Source organism: Anser cygnoides, chromosome 4, assembly GCF_040182565.1.
Source record: "Anser cygnoides isolate HZ-2024a breed goose chromosome 4, Taihu_goose_T2T_genome, whole genome shotgun sequence".
In the NCBI taxonomy this organism is placed as follows: Eukaryota; Metazoa; Chordata; class Aves; order Anseriformes; family Anatidae; genus Anser; species Anser cygnoides.
This window is the reverse complement of record NC_089876.1, coordinates 56,512,419-56,528,578: the sequence shown is the minus strand read 5'-3', so window position 1 is coordinate 56,528,578 and position 16,160 is coordinate 56,512,419. Positions and strand designations below refer to the sequence as shown.

General features: G+C 36.0%; 1 protein-coding gene across 4 annotated transcripts in view; it reads right to left on the bottom strand.

The window, feature by feature from the left end:
- Positions 1–16,160, bottom strand: part of NEIL3 (nei like DNA glycosylase 3) — a 35,209-nt gene that overhangs the window by 5,515 nt on the left and 13,534 nt on the right. For 2 of the 4 annotated variants that reach the window (XM_048047783.2, XM_048047782.2), the window contains exons 3-7: positions 10,871–11,005; positions 8,658–8,871; positions 6,719–6,793; positions 3,988–4,154; positions 962–1,131 (exon numbers count right to left, since the gene is read on the bottom strand). In XM_048047783.2, coding sequence (XP_047903740.1) covers positions 962–1,131; positions 3,988–4,154; positions 6,719–6,793; positions 8,658–8,871; positions 10,871–11,005 — 761 coding nt within the window. Of the gene's footprint in view, positions 1–961; positions 1,132–3,987; positions 4,155–6,718; positions 6,794–8,657; positions 8,872–10,870; positions 11,006–11,798; positions 11,887–15,265; positions 15,422–16,160 lie in introns of those variants that run through there. The other 2 variants (XM_048047784.2, XM_066996181.1) reach the window with 2 other exon arrangements.

The window sequence follows — 16,160 nt, the reverse complement described above, 5'->3', positions numbered from 1 at the left end:
CCAAAAAAAAAATCAAAGGTAGAGAAATCTCAACGTCTGAAAAGAGAGGTAAGAAAAACTGTGTTAAAAAGTCTCAAATACCACTCCTGCAATGCAAAAATAAGTTACTAAATAAATAATAAAAAAGGAATTGTTGTAACTGTATTACACTAAATCCAACAGATCCTCAAAATTCAGACCTACTTGCAGTAATAGCACATACTTAAAGAAGTGAAAGAATACAGAGCTCCTCTTCAGACAGAAAACAGGTAGAAAGTCTGTCCGTTACCCCTCTTATCGCTTCTTAGTATCTAAATTCCCATACAGAAATCTGGACAGAAGTTGACATGTTACTCATTCCATCCTCAAGGTCTCTCAAGGACCTCTAGGTCTCATTCACAGCTGTTTCTGCCCACCCACAGGTCTAGAGAGTAGCACTAAAGCTCCAGGGTATAAACAATAAATGCAGTTAAGTCCAGAATCATCCTTACTCTGTACTCAGAGGAAAAAAAATTAGCCCCTGAGAAACCAAAACATTCCTTTGGAAAGGGTACCAACGTATATAGTCCCCTACTGTTTTTGTTCACATGGAAGAATGATAATTACTTTTCTGCCCCCTGATGATTTCTCTGTCAGACATCTACTGCCAACTTCTAATGATTTTAATAAGAGTTTAAAGCGTGGTATTTTGTCTCACTCCTTGCCCCAGCAATAACAAAGGATTACCCTGGAGGCTTGTCTATAGAATCGCCACCTGCATACAAAGCTGGAAGGCAAGACGCTTTCAGGGTTGAAGACAAGACAGTTTCCATGATTGTCTGTGTAAAATTTTCCCCAAATCTGACTAAGTTAGCTAAAGTTACATTAATACATTTCACACTAAGGCACTTCTACAGTTCTGTAGTTTGAAAATCTGCACCAAACCCACAAACCCTCCTTTCTCCCCACTCCCCAGTACAGGCTCTAGACAACCTTTCAATACCTTCAGGCCTTGAAGTCAAACAGGCATCACAAACTTCAGCAGAAGGCTTGTTTATTAGGGTACAGCACATACACGTCCACTCTTCTTCACATTTCTGAGCTACGTGTTCATTAGAACATGACCCCCTGCCATATGCCCAGCCAATTAGGCTATTTCTAGCTGGCAGTTTGCTGTGAAACAGAAGAATGATGTTAGTCCTTTGTGACGTTTCCTCTACAAATTACTTACACCACTACGCGCAGGAAAGCATGGGGCTAGAGAATGAGTAGTACAGTGTTATACCTGCCTATCATAGCTTGGACAGCATGTCATGATAAGTGTTTGATTTTTTCTTTACCTAAAGGGCAAATCTTTCCCAATGCTGTAGAAGTAACACAAATAAAAATATTCAATCTGATATGGACAGAAAGTTAGTAATGAACTGATACACTAAAGCACAATGTCCAGCCTCTCTCAAATTCCTTATCATTTTCAAGTAGGGCAGCAAGAATTTGGCAAAAAAGGACAACTGTTTCAGTACACTCCCACCATCCCTTGTACAGAACGCTTACTAACAAATACATTACTGAATGAAGAACTGTTCAGAAGCTGAACTACAGACAGCCACACTATCTAACAAACATTTTGGCTCTTGCTTAAATGGCACCCGTTAAGGCACTTTGTTATTGTTAACAGTCAACAAAATTGAAAACCTTAAAGTTAGAAAGTCTTTCTTTTGTGACACTATTTTGTGATTTACTTTTTTAAACACTTAAGAGCCTGTTCAGATTTAAGAATTTTCTTTCTTTTTTGTGCTCTTTTCTTCTCATCAGAGTCTATAAACATCCTTGCTGTAACTGATGAGCTAAAGTTGTACTGCAAATACTTCTATAAACTTGATCTGTAGTTATTTTCCTGTAAATTTCCTGTAAACCCCTCTGTTGGTACATTTATTTAGAGTCATAGTTACTCTTTCACAGTCACTGCATGCTACAAAGGACTAATTTTGTCATACTATTCAAACGTTGTTAGCATGTTAAACGTAACACGAACTTATCAGTTCAGTAACATTTATGTGAATTGTGACATTCCTTAGACTTACCATTTATTCTGTAATCATCACCCTCCTTAACAGGCCAGATTTCTACGGTATGTTTTTCTCAATGGTATGGATATCTGCTATCTACCACAGTTCTTCCACAACAGGAAAGATATGGAGGCTAATAAGAACGTTGACATACCAGAGATACTGTGCTGTCAAGTTAGAATAGACACAGTACCATTCAGCAAAATACTGGGGGGCTAGATAACAAAATAGCTGAACTAGAAGTATTAAAAATGGATATTTTTACATAATTAAATCATTTCTACTACTGAGCTATCAAAAATGCATTACCAGACTGAATATATTCAGTATGTCTCTTTTTGCAGTACAATTCTCATTCCTCCTTTTTGGGTTTGATGAAATATAGGAAAACAGTGTATTTTAAATATTCAAGGTACATTTGAATTTGATGAAGTAGCTTATAATGGGTGCTTTCTTCATTTTCTCAGTTGAGCAAAATCATAAAGCTACTGGACTTGACCCAGGAACAACTGAGTTAAATTCTACTGTTTATGAACCGTAGCAAGTCAGTTTGATCTCAGGGCCTGCTTCTAGCCTTCAAAGGTGAAAAGCTTGGAATGGCAGATAAGCCACCTGAAAGCTAAATGTACTTTTATGTGGTAATAGTTACTGCATAATAGAAAACAGGGCAGTAGAACAGTGATCTGACCATTAGGATGAGGACAGCATTAGAAACATCTTTCATTTTACAGCTACCATTACCACATCTGTGATTGAAGTACACCATTGTTTGTTTGTTTTCAGAAAACCCCTACTTGTTCTAACATGGACAGAAAAAGACATTTTTTCCCCTGCATCATTTTCTAGTTATCTGACTCAATGGAACATTGCCACCTTCCTAACACTGTGCAAAAGATTTCTCATTAAAACTTTCAGAAAAGACAGCAGATTGGGGTTATCAGCATGTGAAATATTTATCTTCCAAGCTGGAATTTTGAATGTTTGATCTGTACTGAGAGATGATTTTCAAGCTCTAAGCAAAATCCCATCAACCATCTGAATCTTGAAAGAAGACAGAGTGGGGGTGGCAGAGAGAGAGTTTTGTGTGTTCTGTAAATCTTTTCTAAATATATACATATACACACACACACACTAATGAAGACAAAGTTTTTAAATTGAAGTAGTGTCTCACATCAGATTGACAGAGCTCAATATTAAAAGGCAAGATTCTGAGGCCTCAGATGAACATTTTCAAGAACAACTTAGGTGTGGAAGAGTCTGCAATCAAGGTGCTTTTGAAACTTTTACCTTTTGCCCCTCTGTGACATCAAATACATTTTGTGCTTTTCTAAAATAAAAGGAAGAAGGCTGCTGCTAGCACAATTTATGTGGAACTGAAAGTCTCTGTGGCACACATGTAGTAAAAGCTTTCCAAAACTGATGAGGAAGAAAAGTCCTAAGCTCTACAGTATTTGCTGCACTTTGAATTTACTTTTTTAGTTTTCATCAGTGTAACTCTACAGCCAGAAAAAAAACTGCATTGATGCACAGTTGTCTAGATATTCCTGGACTGAAGAGGTCTTCCTATGAAAAGGAAGAGACACAAAAATTCCTACCTTCCTTAAGCCATTCAACTCTTTTCTGTGTAAATATCCAAGCCTATTATAACAGCAACAACAGGGGGCAATTTCTCCAGAAGCAGTGAGTAATTTTGAGTATTCTGAGTTGTTTTTATGATTTCCATATTTGATTAGAGCACCAGCTAGTTCATAAGAGAAGGGGCTTTTGAAAGAAGTATTCTAATCAAGGATTTAACCATTTAAAAATAACAGTGGCCAAAACATTTTTCTTTCATAAACACAAGTGAATTTAGATATAAAATGGACATTGGTTTGCATGCATCCATTTTATTTGCTATCCATTGTTACCATAACAGCACTTTGAGGCATCAATGCCTAAGTGTTATAAAGTTACCTCATACCTAACGTTGACAAGCTGGGGATCAGCCTTTTGACATTGAGAGCAGAAGTAAGTCATCCTGTTGTTCTGTCCTAAACGACACACAGTGATTTTCCCATTGCACTGACCGCAACTTCGGCACCTGTATACTTTGTAGTGTTTGTAGAGTGGAGATCCAGTTTTGCGGCACTGAAAATGGAACATTTAAAACCCAAGTTACAGACCCAACATAAATTATGACAGCCTTTCTACAGTTCATCTGAAACTAAAATAATAATAAAAAAGCACCTATGTAAACCAATCACTTAATGACTAAACAAAGATATTGAAGGCAAGCTCATAACAGCGATTGCCTGTATCTCATCTTCTTTTATGGAAATAATTGACATTAAATCTGGCATAACAGGATCTGGAATTTTCCACATATTGGAATAATAGACAGAAAAAAAAAATCACAAAAAATGTAGTAGCATGGCATAGGCAGTTATATGCTAGGGTTCCCTTGAATTCAGATGGATCAGCTAAATCTGATTCAGCACCAGTCTTCTTTGACCAGGCGCCTGCGGGAGTGTTTTTGGAGAGCTCATGAGCTCCATTCAATGCAGCACAGAAAAACAAAAACAAAAGAAACAAAAATATCCCTACCACAGAGCCAGCTCAGTCCTGATGATACTACAATCTAGATTTTGGGAAGGCAGATTGACCTGAAGAACTGTGCAACACAGATGTATTCCAGAGATTCTGTAGGAATCGGCTTGAGCCCAGTAAAGGTGCTCAGCTTCATCTTGGCACTGGTCACACTGGTGACCAAAACCGCTTGTGAAAAGCTGCTTGGCACTGTGGCAAGCGCCTCTGGATCTGGCAGAAAGTCATATTAAAGTCAGTATAGTACAAGACCAAAGGGCAATGACCTAATGAGCTCCCAGAGGGCTGATGAACAGGCACATTTTAGGAGACAATTCATGTGGAGTCAGCATAGACATACTCCTGCTAAAACTGGCAGAAAAACAAACAAACAAACAAACAAAAAAAACACAATAGCCCAGCAGAGCTGCAGCCGGCTCTGCAGAGCCACAAGAGTTTCTGCACCACAACTGCACATTCTCAAGCACAGCTTAAACAATCACAACTGGACTAACAACACCAGCCCAGCTCTGGCAGGGTTCAGTATCTCCCCCTCCATAAGACAAAGACTCTTGGAGCTTCCTCAAAACACAGGTGTCTGAGCACAGCATATTTGCTTCTGCTGTGCCCATATTGATCAGTCTCAGTGAATGAGAACTGCTTCTGCTTTTGACTATACAATCCAGTAGTTCAATCAGAAGGAATTATGGATGTATGGCATGAATATTCACAAGCAGTTTGCTTTTTTGTAGATTTCTCCTTAACATTTACGTTAGTTTCTTATTAGTAGTTTCATCCCATTTGTTATTTGAAAAACAGACATAAGCAACAGCTTATTACAAGAACAAGATCCCAAGATCTTTTTATCTGTAAGGTGTTAACACATATAATAACATGGTATGATTACTACAACAATTACAGTATAAGAACATTATACAAAAAATGATCAAGCACTACTATTCTTATTAACCTATTTTCATTATGCTTTTATCTTTAAGAGGCTTTGGGGGATTATCTCACCCTTTAAAAGCACTTGACTGGTGAATAGTTGGTAGATACAGGTTATCAAAGTATAAGATAGGTAGACTGAGCTACAAAAAGTTCAAATTGTTTGTTTATTGTCAGTCTAAAATCCTGTGACACATTCAAGTCTTCTAGTATTATAAGTAGATGCCAACCTGTTTGCTTGTCTCCTTACCAGTCAAGAATGGAAAATGAAAAGATTTCCCTAGCCAACAGACTAAACACTACTCTTCAGTGTGTTGGGGGAAAGCAGAAATTTAGGTAGACTATTAAACAAACTACATTTTTAACCTCTACGATTGAAAGACTGTATTATGTTAAGTGCTTTCCTCTTAGTCTACCAAAAAACAAGTTTCTGTCAACACTAGCTCCTTGCCTTTCATGAAAAATATGAGAAACAATCATTACACAGTTGCTGTTCAATTCTGTGCATGCAGCTTAAAGAAAAAGAAGAAACAAAACAAAAAAAATACATGCAAGATTTAGGTCCACTTCTCTCTTTCGGAAAGATAAAGAGCAACCAGAAATTATAGGGTTTACAGGGGAAGAAATGAAATCCTGTTGAAGAGTTACGGCAGTAGGGAAAACCTTGAGTTTATTTCACTTCAGCTGCCAAAAAAGGTTGCTTCAGCTAGAGGAAAAAATAGTTAGAATTCACAACCTATTTACTCAAATAGATATACTTTCAAGTTTCATAAAAGAAGCTGCATGAACTGAATTATCTTCATACTTCCCTGGGGTGACCTCTAGCTCCCAGTTTGAAGAGTGACCTTATCTCACCTTAAAAGCACATGCTTAACCTACATCAATTCTGACATGCTCAGAGCGACGTTACAGCCCATGTAAAGCAAAACTGTGATGAACTGGCCCTCTGGCAACACGTATGTCTTCTTGCTGCAACTGGGCCAACATTCTGCACATTCTTACAGTCTAGAGACTCTACCTTTCATCATTTGACAATCTGCAATTAATAAAGAACATTTAAAACAACACTCCTATTCACTGAAACACTTGTTGCATCTTTTTACAGTTTCCACTAGATGATCAAATACAGTTGACATGCTGGAGTCAAGTTTTGGAGGTTTCTCAGGAATGGGTGTCCATACCTTATAAAAAAGCAGAGTAAAGTCATGTGTCATTTTCACCAAGTGATGTATCTGCTCATCTGTCAGTTGGCAAACCTGTAAATGAGACAGGCATGATTTTCACAATATTGTTAAATGACAATAGTAGAAAGATGTATAACAACAGGCACTCCAAACACCTTCGGTTGATGTGGAATTGCATTGCATCCTATTATGACGACTTCTTTGACTTCACATTTTATACATACATAATTTATATAATTTTAATATATATATATTGAAAAAAAACAGTAAAATATTAGTCACATTCTACACTATATAAACTCATTCTGTGAATAGCAAACAATGTACTTTGCCTCAACCATGCAAAACATTGACTAAAAATTTCAGTGGTTGATCTTTTATTGACCTAATAGTTCCTGATCACAGGAATCATATGGAGTTAAACACTCTTAATTACCTTTTAATTTCCCTGTGGATTTTATAAAACCTACCTATCATCAGAAACTCTTCCTTGTGAGAGATCTTCAGGAAGAATGCTGGAGACCGAGGCATCACAGCTAAAGAGATGTATCAACCATATTTCTGTTATGAACTCAATTTTTAAGTCACATTTTAATTTCCTGTGCCATCTCAAATTGCAGATACATACTAATGCACTTTGATTAGTATCTAGGGATGAATTAAGCACTGAAGCAGTTTGTCCAGAGGGGCTTTGAAATGTCACCTGATGCATTTTTATTTTTATTTTTAAACTCTTCTGGATAAGACCCTAAGCAATCTGATTTACCTCAAAAGTTGGTCATGCTTTAAGAAAGACACTGGACTAGATAACCTTCCAGATGTTATTAAAAATGGGTTGGAAACAAGATATGCTAGAGAAACTTGATTAACAGATGCCTCCATAGTTTCAGTAGAACTTGCATTCATATTCCACAGAAATCAAGCATCAGTAAGGTTAAGGAGGACAGTTCCATGGTTCATTTCTTGTTTTAATTAGTATGTTCAACAACAAAAGTGAGATTCCTATCCTGTTATTCTTATTTTGACTATTGGATACACAAGTAAGCTGCAGCTCCTATTGATGTAAAATTTTAATTCAGATGAATCAAATGTAGAATCTATGCAATTTTTGAGTAACATCTTGATTTGAGAAATCAAGACCCAAGACTCATTTTTATAGGAATACTTAAATATCAGAACTTATAAACAGCTGAGAATGCACCAATGAGCCTCCTCAGACCTAGATGAATATCCACTCACTTCAAATGGATAGTCATCATATCCATGGATGTCATCATACAGCTCTAGGAAAGAATAAAATCTAGACTGATCCTATGAAGAACTTTAAGAAATATTACATATAACGAAACTCTCACTATTTTCACCTGCTTTCCTTTACATTCTATATAATCTGTCTGTTTTGCTAACATCAGACTTGTTTTCAACATGCATGTTTGAGGATTTTTACCAAAAAAGTATGGTAAACAATGGCAGAAAAGCACACTATGCCAGCTAGCAGGAAAGTAAGTGGAGGAGACAAACAACTATACCACATACTATTTTGGGTAGTAAATGAGCAAAGTACACCTGAGCATTCTTCACTTTATTTATGGGCTGTCAATTGAAAGGAAGCACAACATGATGCCAGACAAGGTCAGTATTTGAAAGTTAAATGAACTCCCTAGAAAAGAAGTTTCAAGCTGTAGGACTGAAGGCATGGCTTCAACAAGTATGTCCAACTTAGGAGACAGGAGCAACTGCAACAGGTTTGAAGGAAAGACATGACAAGTATCTCCAGTTATAATGATAAAACTGGAATTTCAGTGCCTTGGAATAACTTAAGAAATGATAGGTGAGAAAACAAAGGAAAATAAGATGACAAAACATTATATAAATGTGTATTTACATTCCTAATACTTGGGTGTCATTAAGAACAATCTTGGTACAGTCCACCTACTTTAACAGCTGGATGAAGACCGCTGTCAAACAGTGCTTCATTTTTTATGATATTTCCCACTCCAGGTAATACTGTTTGATCCAGTAACACATCACACAACATGCGGGTTTTCTGCTGCTTAATCTCACTTTCTGCTCTTAATAAGCTAAACTTCGGAGAGCAGACATCCAAGCTTTCCATCATTCTCACTTTCTGCTCACTCTCTGCTGCATTTCTGGAAGAGAAAAATAAACTTATATATAATATATATATTATATATAAGAAGATAGATAGAGAAGACAGACAGACAGACAGAGGGAAGACGGAGGAGACGACGACGACAGACAGACAGACAGACAGACGGAAGACGGAGGAGACGACGACAGACAGACAGACAGACGGAAGACGGAGGAGACGACGACGACAGACAGACAGACAGACGGACGAAGGAGGAGACGACGACGACAGACAGACGGACGGACGACGACGACCGACGGACCAACCGACCGACGACGAAGATAGATAAGAAGAAGAAGAAGAAGAAGAAGAAGATAGATAGATAAGAAGAAGAAGAAGAAGAAGATAGATAAGAAGAAGAAGAAGAAGAAGAAGATAGATAAGAAGAAGAAGAAGAAGATAGACAGATAAGAAGAAGAAGAAGAAGATAGATAGATAAGAAGAAGAAGAAGAAGATAGATAGATAAGAAGAAGAAGAAGAAGGTAGATAGATAAGAAGAAGAAGAAGATAGATAGATAAGAAGAAGAAGATAGATAGATAAGAAGAAGAAGATAGATAGATAAGAAGAAGAAGAAGAAGAAGATAGATAGATAAGAAGAAGAAGAAGAAGGTAGATAGATAAGAAGAAGAAGAAGAAGAAGGTAGATAGATAAGAAGAAGAAGAAGAAGGTAGATAGATAAGAAGAAGAAGAAGAAGATAGATAGATAAGAAGAAGAAGAAGAAGAAGATAGATAAGAAGATAGATAAGAAGAAAAAGATAGATAGATAAGAAGAAAAAGAAGATAGATAAGAAGAAAAAGAAGAAAATAGATAAGAAGATAGATAGATAAGAAGATAGATAGATAAGAAGATAGATAGATAAGAAGATAGATAGATAAGAAGAAGAAGAAGATAGATAAGAAGATATACAAGATATATTCATTTATTTTAGTTGTATGCTTACATATCAGTACAGTTTTTAAAACAACATATGACAGTATAGTAGAATAGTATACACAGATAACACAAAATGTGAAAACACCAGTCACAGGAAGAGGCACAGAAATGATATTAACCCCTCCCTCACAAAGCAGCTCAATGATACATGCACAGAACTTGCAAGCGATATACAAGAAATCATTCCTATTTTCTTCATATTAGCTCAGAAACTAGTTGTAAGGCCCTTGCTTTAAAACTACTTCCAACATTAGAATCATGTGTTTGGACATCAGCCATAATGAACTGTATGGCTACATGGGTTCGGTAGTTTCAACATGACAATTAAAGATATAATTCCTTAAACCCTGATTTTATCAGGTTAAGTACAATCAAACTGAAGAACAAACAGTTGCAAAGGCTTATAAGTTTCATAATATTAAATTTACATATATATATATATATATATATACACACACCTATATATATATTACTTGAATTTACATGTCCCTTTTCACCCAGGAGTCTAAATACTTTAAAAATCAAGCTTGCTATGTTATTTTTATTAGCAGCAGAAAGTATGTGCTGATGGACAAATGCATCTACATCATGTTAATTAGTAAAACTATATCAACTTACTTTCAAGAAGAAAAAAATAAAACACAACCCTGGGGCCATAAAAGTTTGAAACCAGTAATTGTCACAGGTCCTTATTCTTACTAAGAAAGTTAGACTTAAGTGGAAATTGAAGGAGTGATGGGGTTCAGCATTCAGATAAGAGGACTGAATTAAATCCAAGTTTCATTCCCAGTCTCAAGACTGCCTAATGAGGCCATGGTATTAAACTACTTTAACTGTATGTAAACTCTGGTACAAAACCAACAAATTTAGATTTCCATAAAAATAAACATGGTGTGTTTAGAATGTTTTAATTTATTTCTGTGTATCTATGACAGCATTCATCCAAACACTTAACATTGTGTGATTTTTCTACTACATTCTTAAAAGAATGTTATACATTTAAACCAAGCTATGTGGGTTTTTTTATTTGTTTTTTAAATTAGTTAGTTTTCACTTTACCTATATTCTGTTGTCACACCAAAAAAACAGATAGTATCTTCAGTAAGCTGTATCTCCAAAACTGGTAATGCACCATTTCTGTCTCTGCTTCCATCGGGATTAATGCGCATGGAACCATTCATACCAAAGTGAATCCTTGGAAAGAAAGAGAGCTCTTATGGGTATTTAATCTTAAACATGTTTCCAAGCATTAGACTAGTCTATTTATTTATTTAATTTATGAACTATTCTGACCTAACAAAGCCAGTAAGCATGTACATAAATTCTGGTCATTAAGAGTAACATGGCAACAAATTACTTGTTTGCATAGTGTTCAGTCTCCAGAGAAGAACTGTCCCATCCCTAAATTAGAAACACTCCAAAATATAGCAGTTTTCAAAGTGGTCTTCATAATTCATTATGCAAAAATCAAAAGTGATTGTTAACACACTTTTCTGGTGTATTGCACTTAGCATTTTTTTTCCACCCAACATGCTAGCTTTCCATAGGTTCTTAAGTCCTCAGAGAGACTGAAAGAAATAAGACTGCTTCAGACAATATACTGCTAAATCAGGCAGAAGTCATCCGGTGTGAAAGCAAAGATTTCAGTCCTTTCTCTGCCAACACTACATTATATCAAAGCTACTTCCAATAATGCCATAAACAATGCAATTAACATCTGCCATATGCTGTTTTCTGATTTTTTCTTTTAATTTTAATTTTTTTAACCTACAACCAAGGCAAAGACTGCAGGTCAATTAAAAATTAATAAACAAACTGAAAAATGCACAGATGGCAAAGGAGTGGAACAGACACTTTCGAGGATTTCTTTTACAGATCACTAATGCTTTAAGAAGTCTTACATTTTATAATATTTTCTACTGGGAACTAGTATACTTGAGCAAAGGACAAGTTTGACTGTAATCCCATAAATTTATTACAAATTTACCTGGTACATTCACATCCTGTCTCTACTTCTTAGATTAGACACTGCATATCATAAAAGGTGCAATATTTTGTAGCTACAAAAAAGATTTAACAGATGAAACTACTCGTATGACAAAACAAACTGAACATCAGAGCATATGTCCTTTTAATGTCTCCTTGTCACACATCAGGAAGGATGGGCATTTTAAGTACTTACAGTCAGGTTAAGGAAATATTTCAGTAAGCATAGTCTAAAGCCAATTCTTTATGTAACATCCTCATAGTATCTATTCATTAATTTCCTTTAGTTTTCAAAAACCTGTGTCCAGAGCTCTCTTCTTGGAAATCAGTTAATATACATATTTCGGCTGGTTTTGTTTGTTAGCCACTTCCCATTCTGAAGTGCCATGAACAGTACTGCACAAGATTAACCAGTCAAAAAAAAATTAAACCAAACTCTTGCATCCTGCTACCAAATGGGAATACACTAAGATTTACAGAAAGTTCCTTTTAAAAAGTAGCATTCACCTTTATAGCTGGTGGTTCCATTAACCAAACTTTGTTTAAAAGAAATGTTAAAAAGTCAGTACTGTTAGCTGCTATAGTGACCTGTCAGTTCATGACCAGAAAAAATAATTAATGATCATTGCTACACATTTACATTAAGAAATTTAGAAGATTTTACTCTGTGTTTCATTATCTTTGATATGCTGAAATCGGGCAAAAGAATTACTAATAGGAAAAAACACTAGTTAAACTTAGGATCTATTATTAAATGACAGCTAGTAGCAAAAAAAAAAAAAGACTTTTTGTTGTTTTAAAGTAAAAGGGTAAGTTTTTAGAATTAGTGTTACACAATATCATAAAGCTTAAACCATTTTTTCCCTAAAAAGAGTTAAATAGCAACATAGTCAATATATTACAAGGAAATGTAAGAAGAACACTGACAATTCATATTATCACATTCTATGTGCCAAGATGTAAATCCCAGTCAAGATAGTGGATGTCTTTCCTTTCAGGGATTTGTGGTCAGTAATTATGATCCTTTTCCTAAGAACATTTTCATCTGTTTTCAGTTATACAAAAATATAGATACATTATCAATTTTCAGAAGCTTTTCCAAATCAGTTATGACTCCAAATATATGTTAATAGCACACAACAGAAACTAAGCCCAGTACAAACTCTCTCACACAATTTTCATTTCCTTAGCAAACCCTGAAATCCATGCAGGCCTCTCCAGCACAACTCACTAGTATCACAGAATTTTTTTTTAGCTTTGATTTTTTTTTTTAAGTGACTTTCAAGGCAAAGCTGAAAAAAAAATAATCTAGTTTTACCTAAAAACTTGACATTACTTTCTTCAGAGATTTGATGACCTTGTTTAAATGGGCATCAAAAAGTAGAAATACTGATTTCTCCTCAGTCATTATTCGTGCTCCTAAATAGTTGCCCACTGTGGATTGCAAGCATCCTGGACTTCCCTCATTGACTAATTGCTACCCATTAACGTGGCAATAACTCAGAAGCAGTCTCATCTGCAAGTCAGGCAAGCAGTAGCCAAACTGTATAAAACAATTTCATGACCAAGTTACCTTCTTCCACCAGGCAGCCATTCCCCACTTGAGAAAACCCAACAGCACAATATGAGTTAATTACCTTTCGTGGCCCCATCTTTCACAAGATATGCTACCTAGGTTTGTCTGACAAACATTTCAGCATCACTACCACGTTTTCACAGGAAATCTCAGCAGATGAGAAAAACTGGTTTTATTATGTTGAGAAACTGTACGGACACACAATCTGCATCGGGGTAACCCCCATGACAATAGTGTCCTATATTTGAGTTTACTTTAATGAAGAATACATCATCTGAAGGCCTATTCCTTACTTCCTCTCCCAGAACAATCCTGACAGACAATCTTAGATGAGATTTCTGAAGCATTCCTCTAACTCCCCTCAGCTACTTGTTTCAGATGCGCAACATACATTTTTAAAACAACAGAACAAACATCTTAACTACCAGATAACAGGTAACTTCTGTCTCCCATGTAGAGGACACCTTTCCTGTACATAACTTTTACAACATTTCCAATCAAATAATCAATGCAACTAAAAAGATTTCTTAATACAATTCTAGAGTTAATTTAAATGATGAATTGATGAAACTTAAATTTATTATCAAAAGAGAATCAAAGGATATGCCTCTGCTCATGGCAGGGGGGTTGGAATGGACCTTAAACATTTTATGATTCTGTTTTTTCACAAAGTGTGGTATATTACTGCATTGACAAGGAAGCTTAATAATTATTTAATAACTTTGAGGGCTAAAAGATCATATTTTCCATACTAGAACTTAGCCACATTTTCTTTCTTTTTGAAGATAACTTATGCAAAATGCTTGCTTACATTTCTTAGAGTAATAGCCTTTTTTCCCACCTTATACTGTAATTCAGTTTGTACAATAAAAAACAGTCTTTTTGATAATTTACTCCTTTGCTTATGCAATTAATTTGTAATACATGTAATACAGTCATAAGCACTGGTAAGTGCTTATAAGACTAGAAACTCGCTGTTCCGCAAGAAAGGGTGAGCCTACGCTAGTGATTAATGTCAACTGTCATCTTTAGTACAATCATCTCTAATCTTACTTTAAGTTACGATTTAAAAAACAAATACCACCCCTGAAACCCAGACCAGCCTTTTTTATAGTATCTTTTTGTTAACAGAAAGTTTGAGGCATTTTAGGTATTTTATTAAAACGTCTGTTCACATATTAAACCTCTTTTCTAAACTATATTACTGGAAGTTGACCAGGGAAAGACCACTGGTATATATCTCTCAAACAAAAATATTGGGGATGTTTTGTTTGTCTGCATTAACATTTAGCTAGGTGATGCCCAGGTCAATTCCCAGGAGATATCCCAACCTTTTGCACTGAACTTTCAGGCATCTTTGGTAAATCCCTATATTTCCCCTTTCATTACATCCTACCCCCTATGCCCCACAACACTGTTTTAATTAAAAACTAGGAAATATAAACATCTTAAAATTGCAGTAAGAAGCCACGTATACAACAACAGCAGTTTCTTAAATCATGAGGACCTATACATAATATCCTTAAGAATTAACTTTGAGTGAAGAGTCTTTTGATATACTGTGATAACTACTATGTCAACAGTTTTATTAAGAGATTAAAGACTCCTATATAAACAGCTACAGAGTTTGGGATACTTTCATGGTTTGTAGACTTCTCTTTTGTTCCTAGAGACTTTTCACAGGATCGCATATCAGATTTGGGGCTTCTGGTGTTGTTCTATGGTGTACAACTTTTATCACTTTTTTCTTTCATTGCACTTTTTTAGCATTAGTTGCTAAAGCATTTAGTATTAATTACTATTAAAGCCACGTGTTTACTTTGCTTATATACGTGCAAGTCCCTAAGTTCCATTCCTCTAACACTAAAAGAAATAGGCATATAGCACTATACCTGATAAACAGCAGCCCCCTGCCACCAAAGGTTTGTCTACACATCATCCCTGGTAACTTCTAACGTCAATGCCTTTATCCAGTGCAATCATTGTAAACTGTTGTACCAGCAGCCAAGTATTTTCAGTTCCATCTCTCTTCTATAACAGCAGTGTCACTGGCAAAGCATTATATCACAGAATTTTAAGGTGATTTAAGGTTGATACTATTTATCAGTTTTAAATGAAGAAAAATCATGACTCAGCACTTTTGTTCAAGAACAGTCATTAGTGACAATGACTACATTGAATGCAGAAAAGACTGTTTTCTTATTTAAAGATTTAGAAAGAATAGAATTACATTTCCTAATTGAAACAAAGCATTTCAAGGAACAATTGTCCTTTTCAGATACCTCTACATGCAATCTTAGACTAAGAATAAAGCAGTAAATTATCTGAAATATTTGGGCCCCTCGCTACAAGAAGGACATGGAGATACTCGAGCGAGTCCAGAGAAGGGCATTAAAGCTGGTGAGGGGTCTGGAGAACAGGTCTTACGAGGAGCAGCTGAGGGAGCTGGGATTGTTCAGCCTGGAGAAGAGGAGGCTCAGGGGAGACCTCATCGCTCTCTATAGGTACCTTAAAGGAGGCTGTAGTGACGTGGGGTTGGTCTATTCTCCCACATGCCTGGTGAAAGGACGAGGGGAAATAGGCTAAAGTTGCACCAGGGGAGGTTTAGGTTGGATATTAGGAAGAACTTCTCTACCGAAAGGGTTGTTAGGTATTGGAATGGGGTACCCAGGGAAGTGGTTGAGTCACCATCCCTGGAGTCTTTAAAAGACGTTTAGATGTAGAGCTTAGTGATATGGTTTAGTGGAGGACTTGTTAGTGTTAGGTCAGAGGTTGGACTCAGTGATC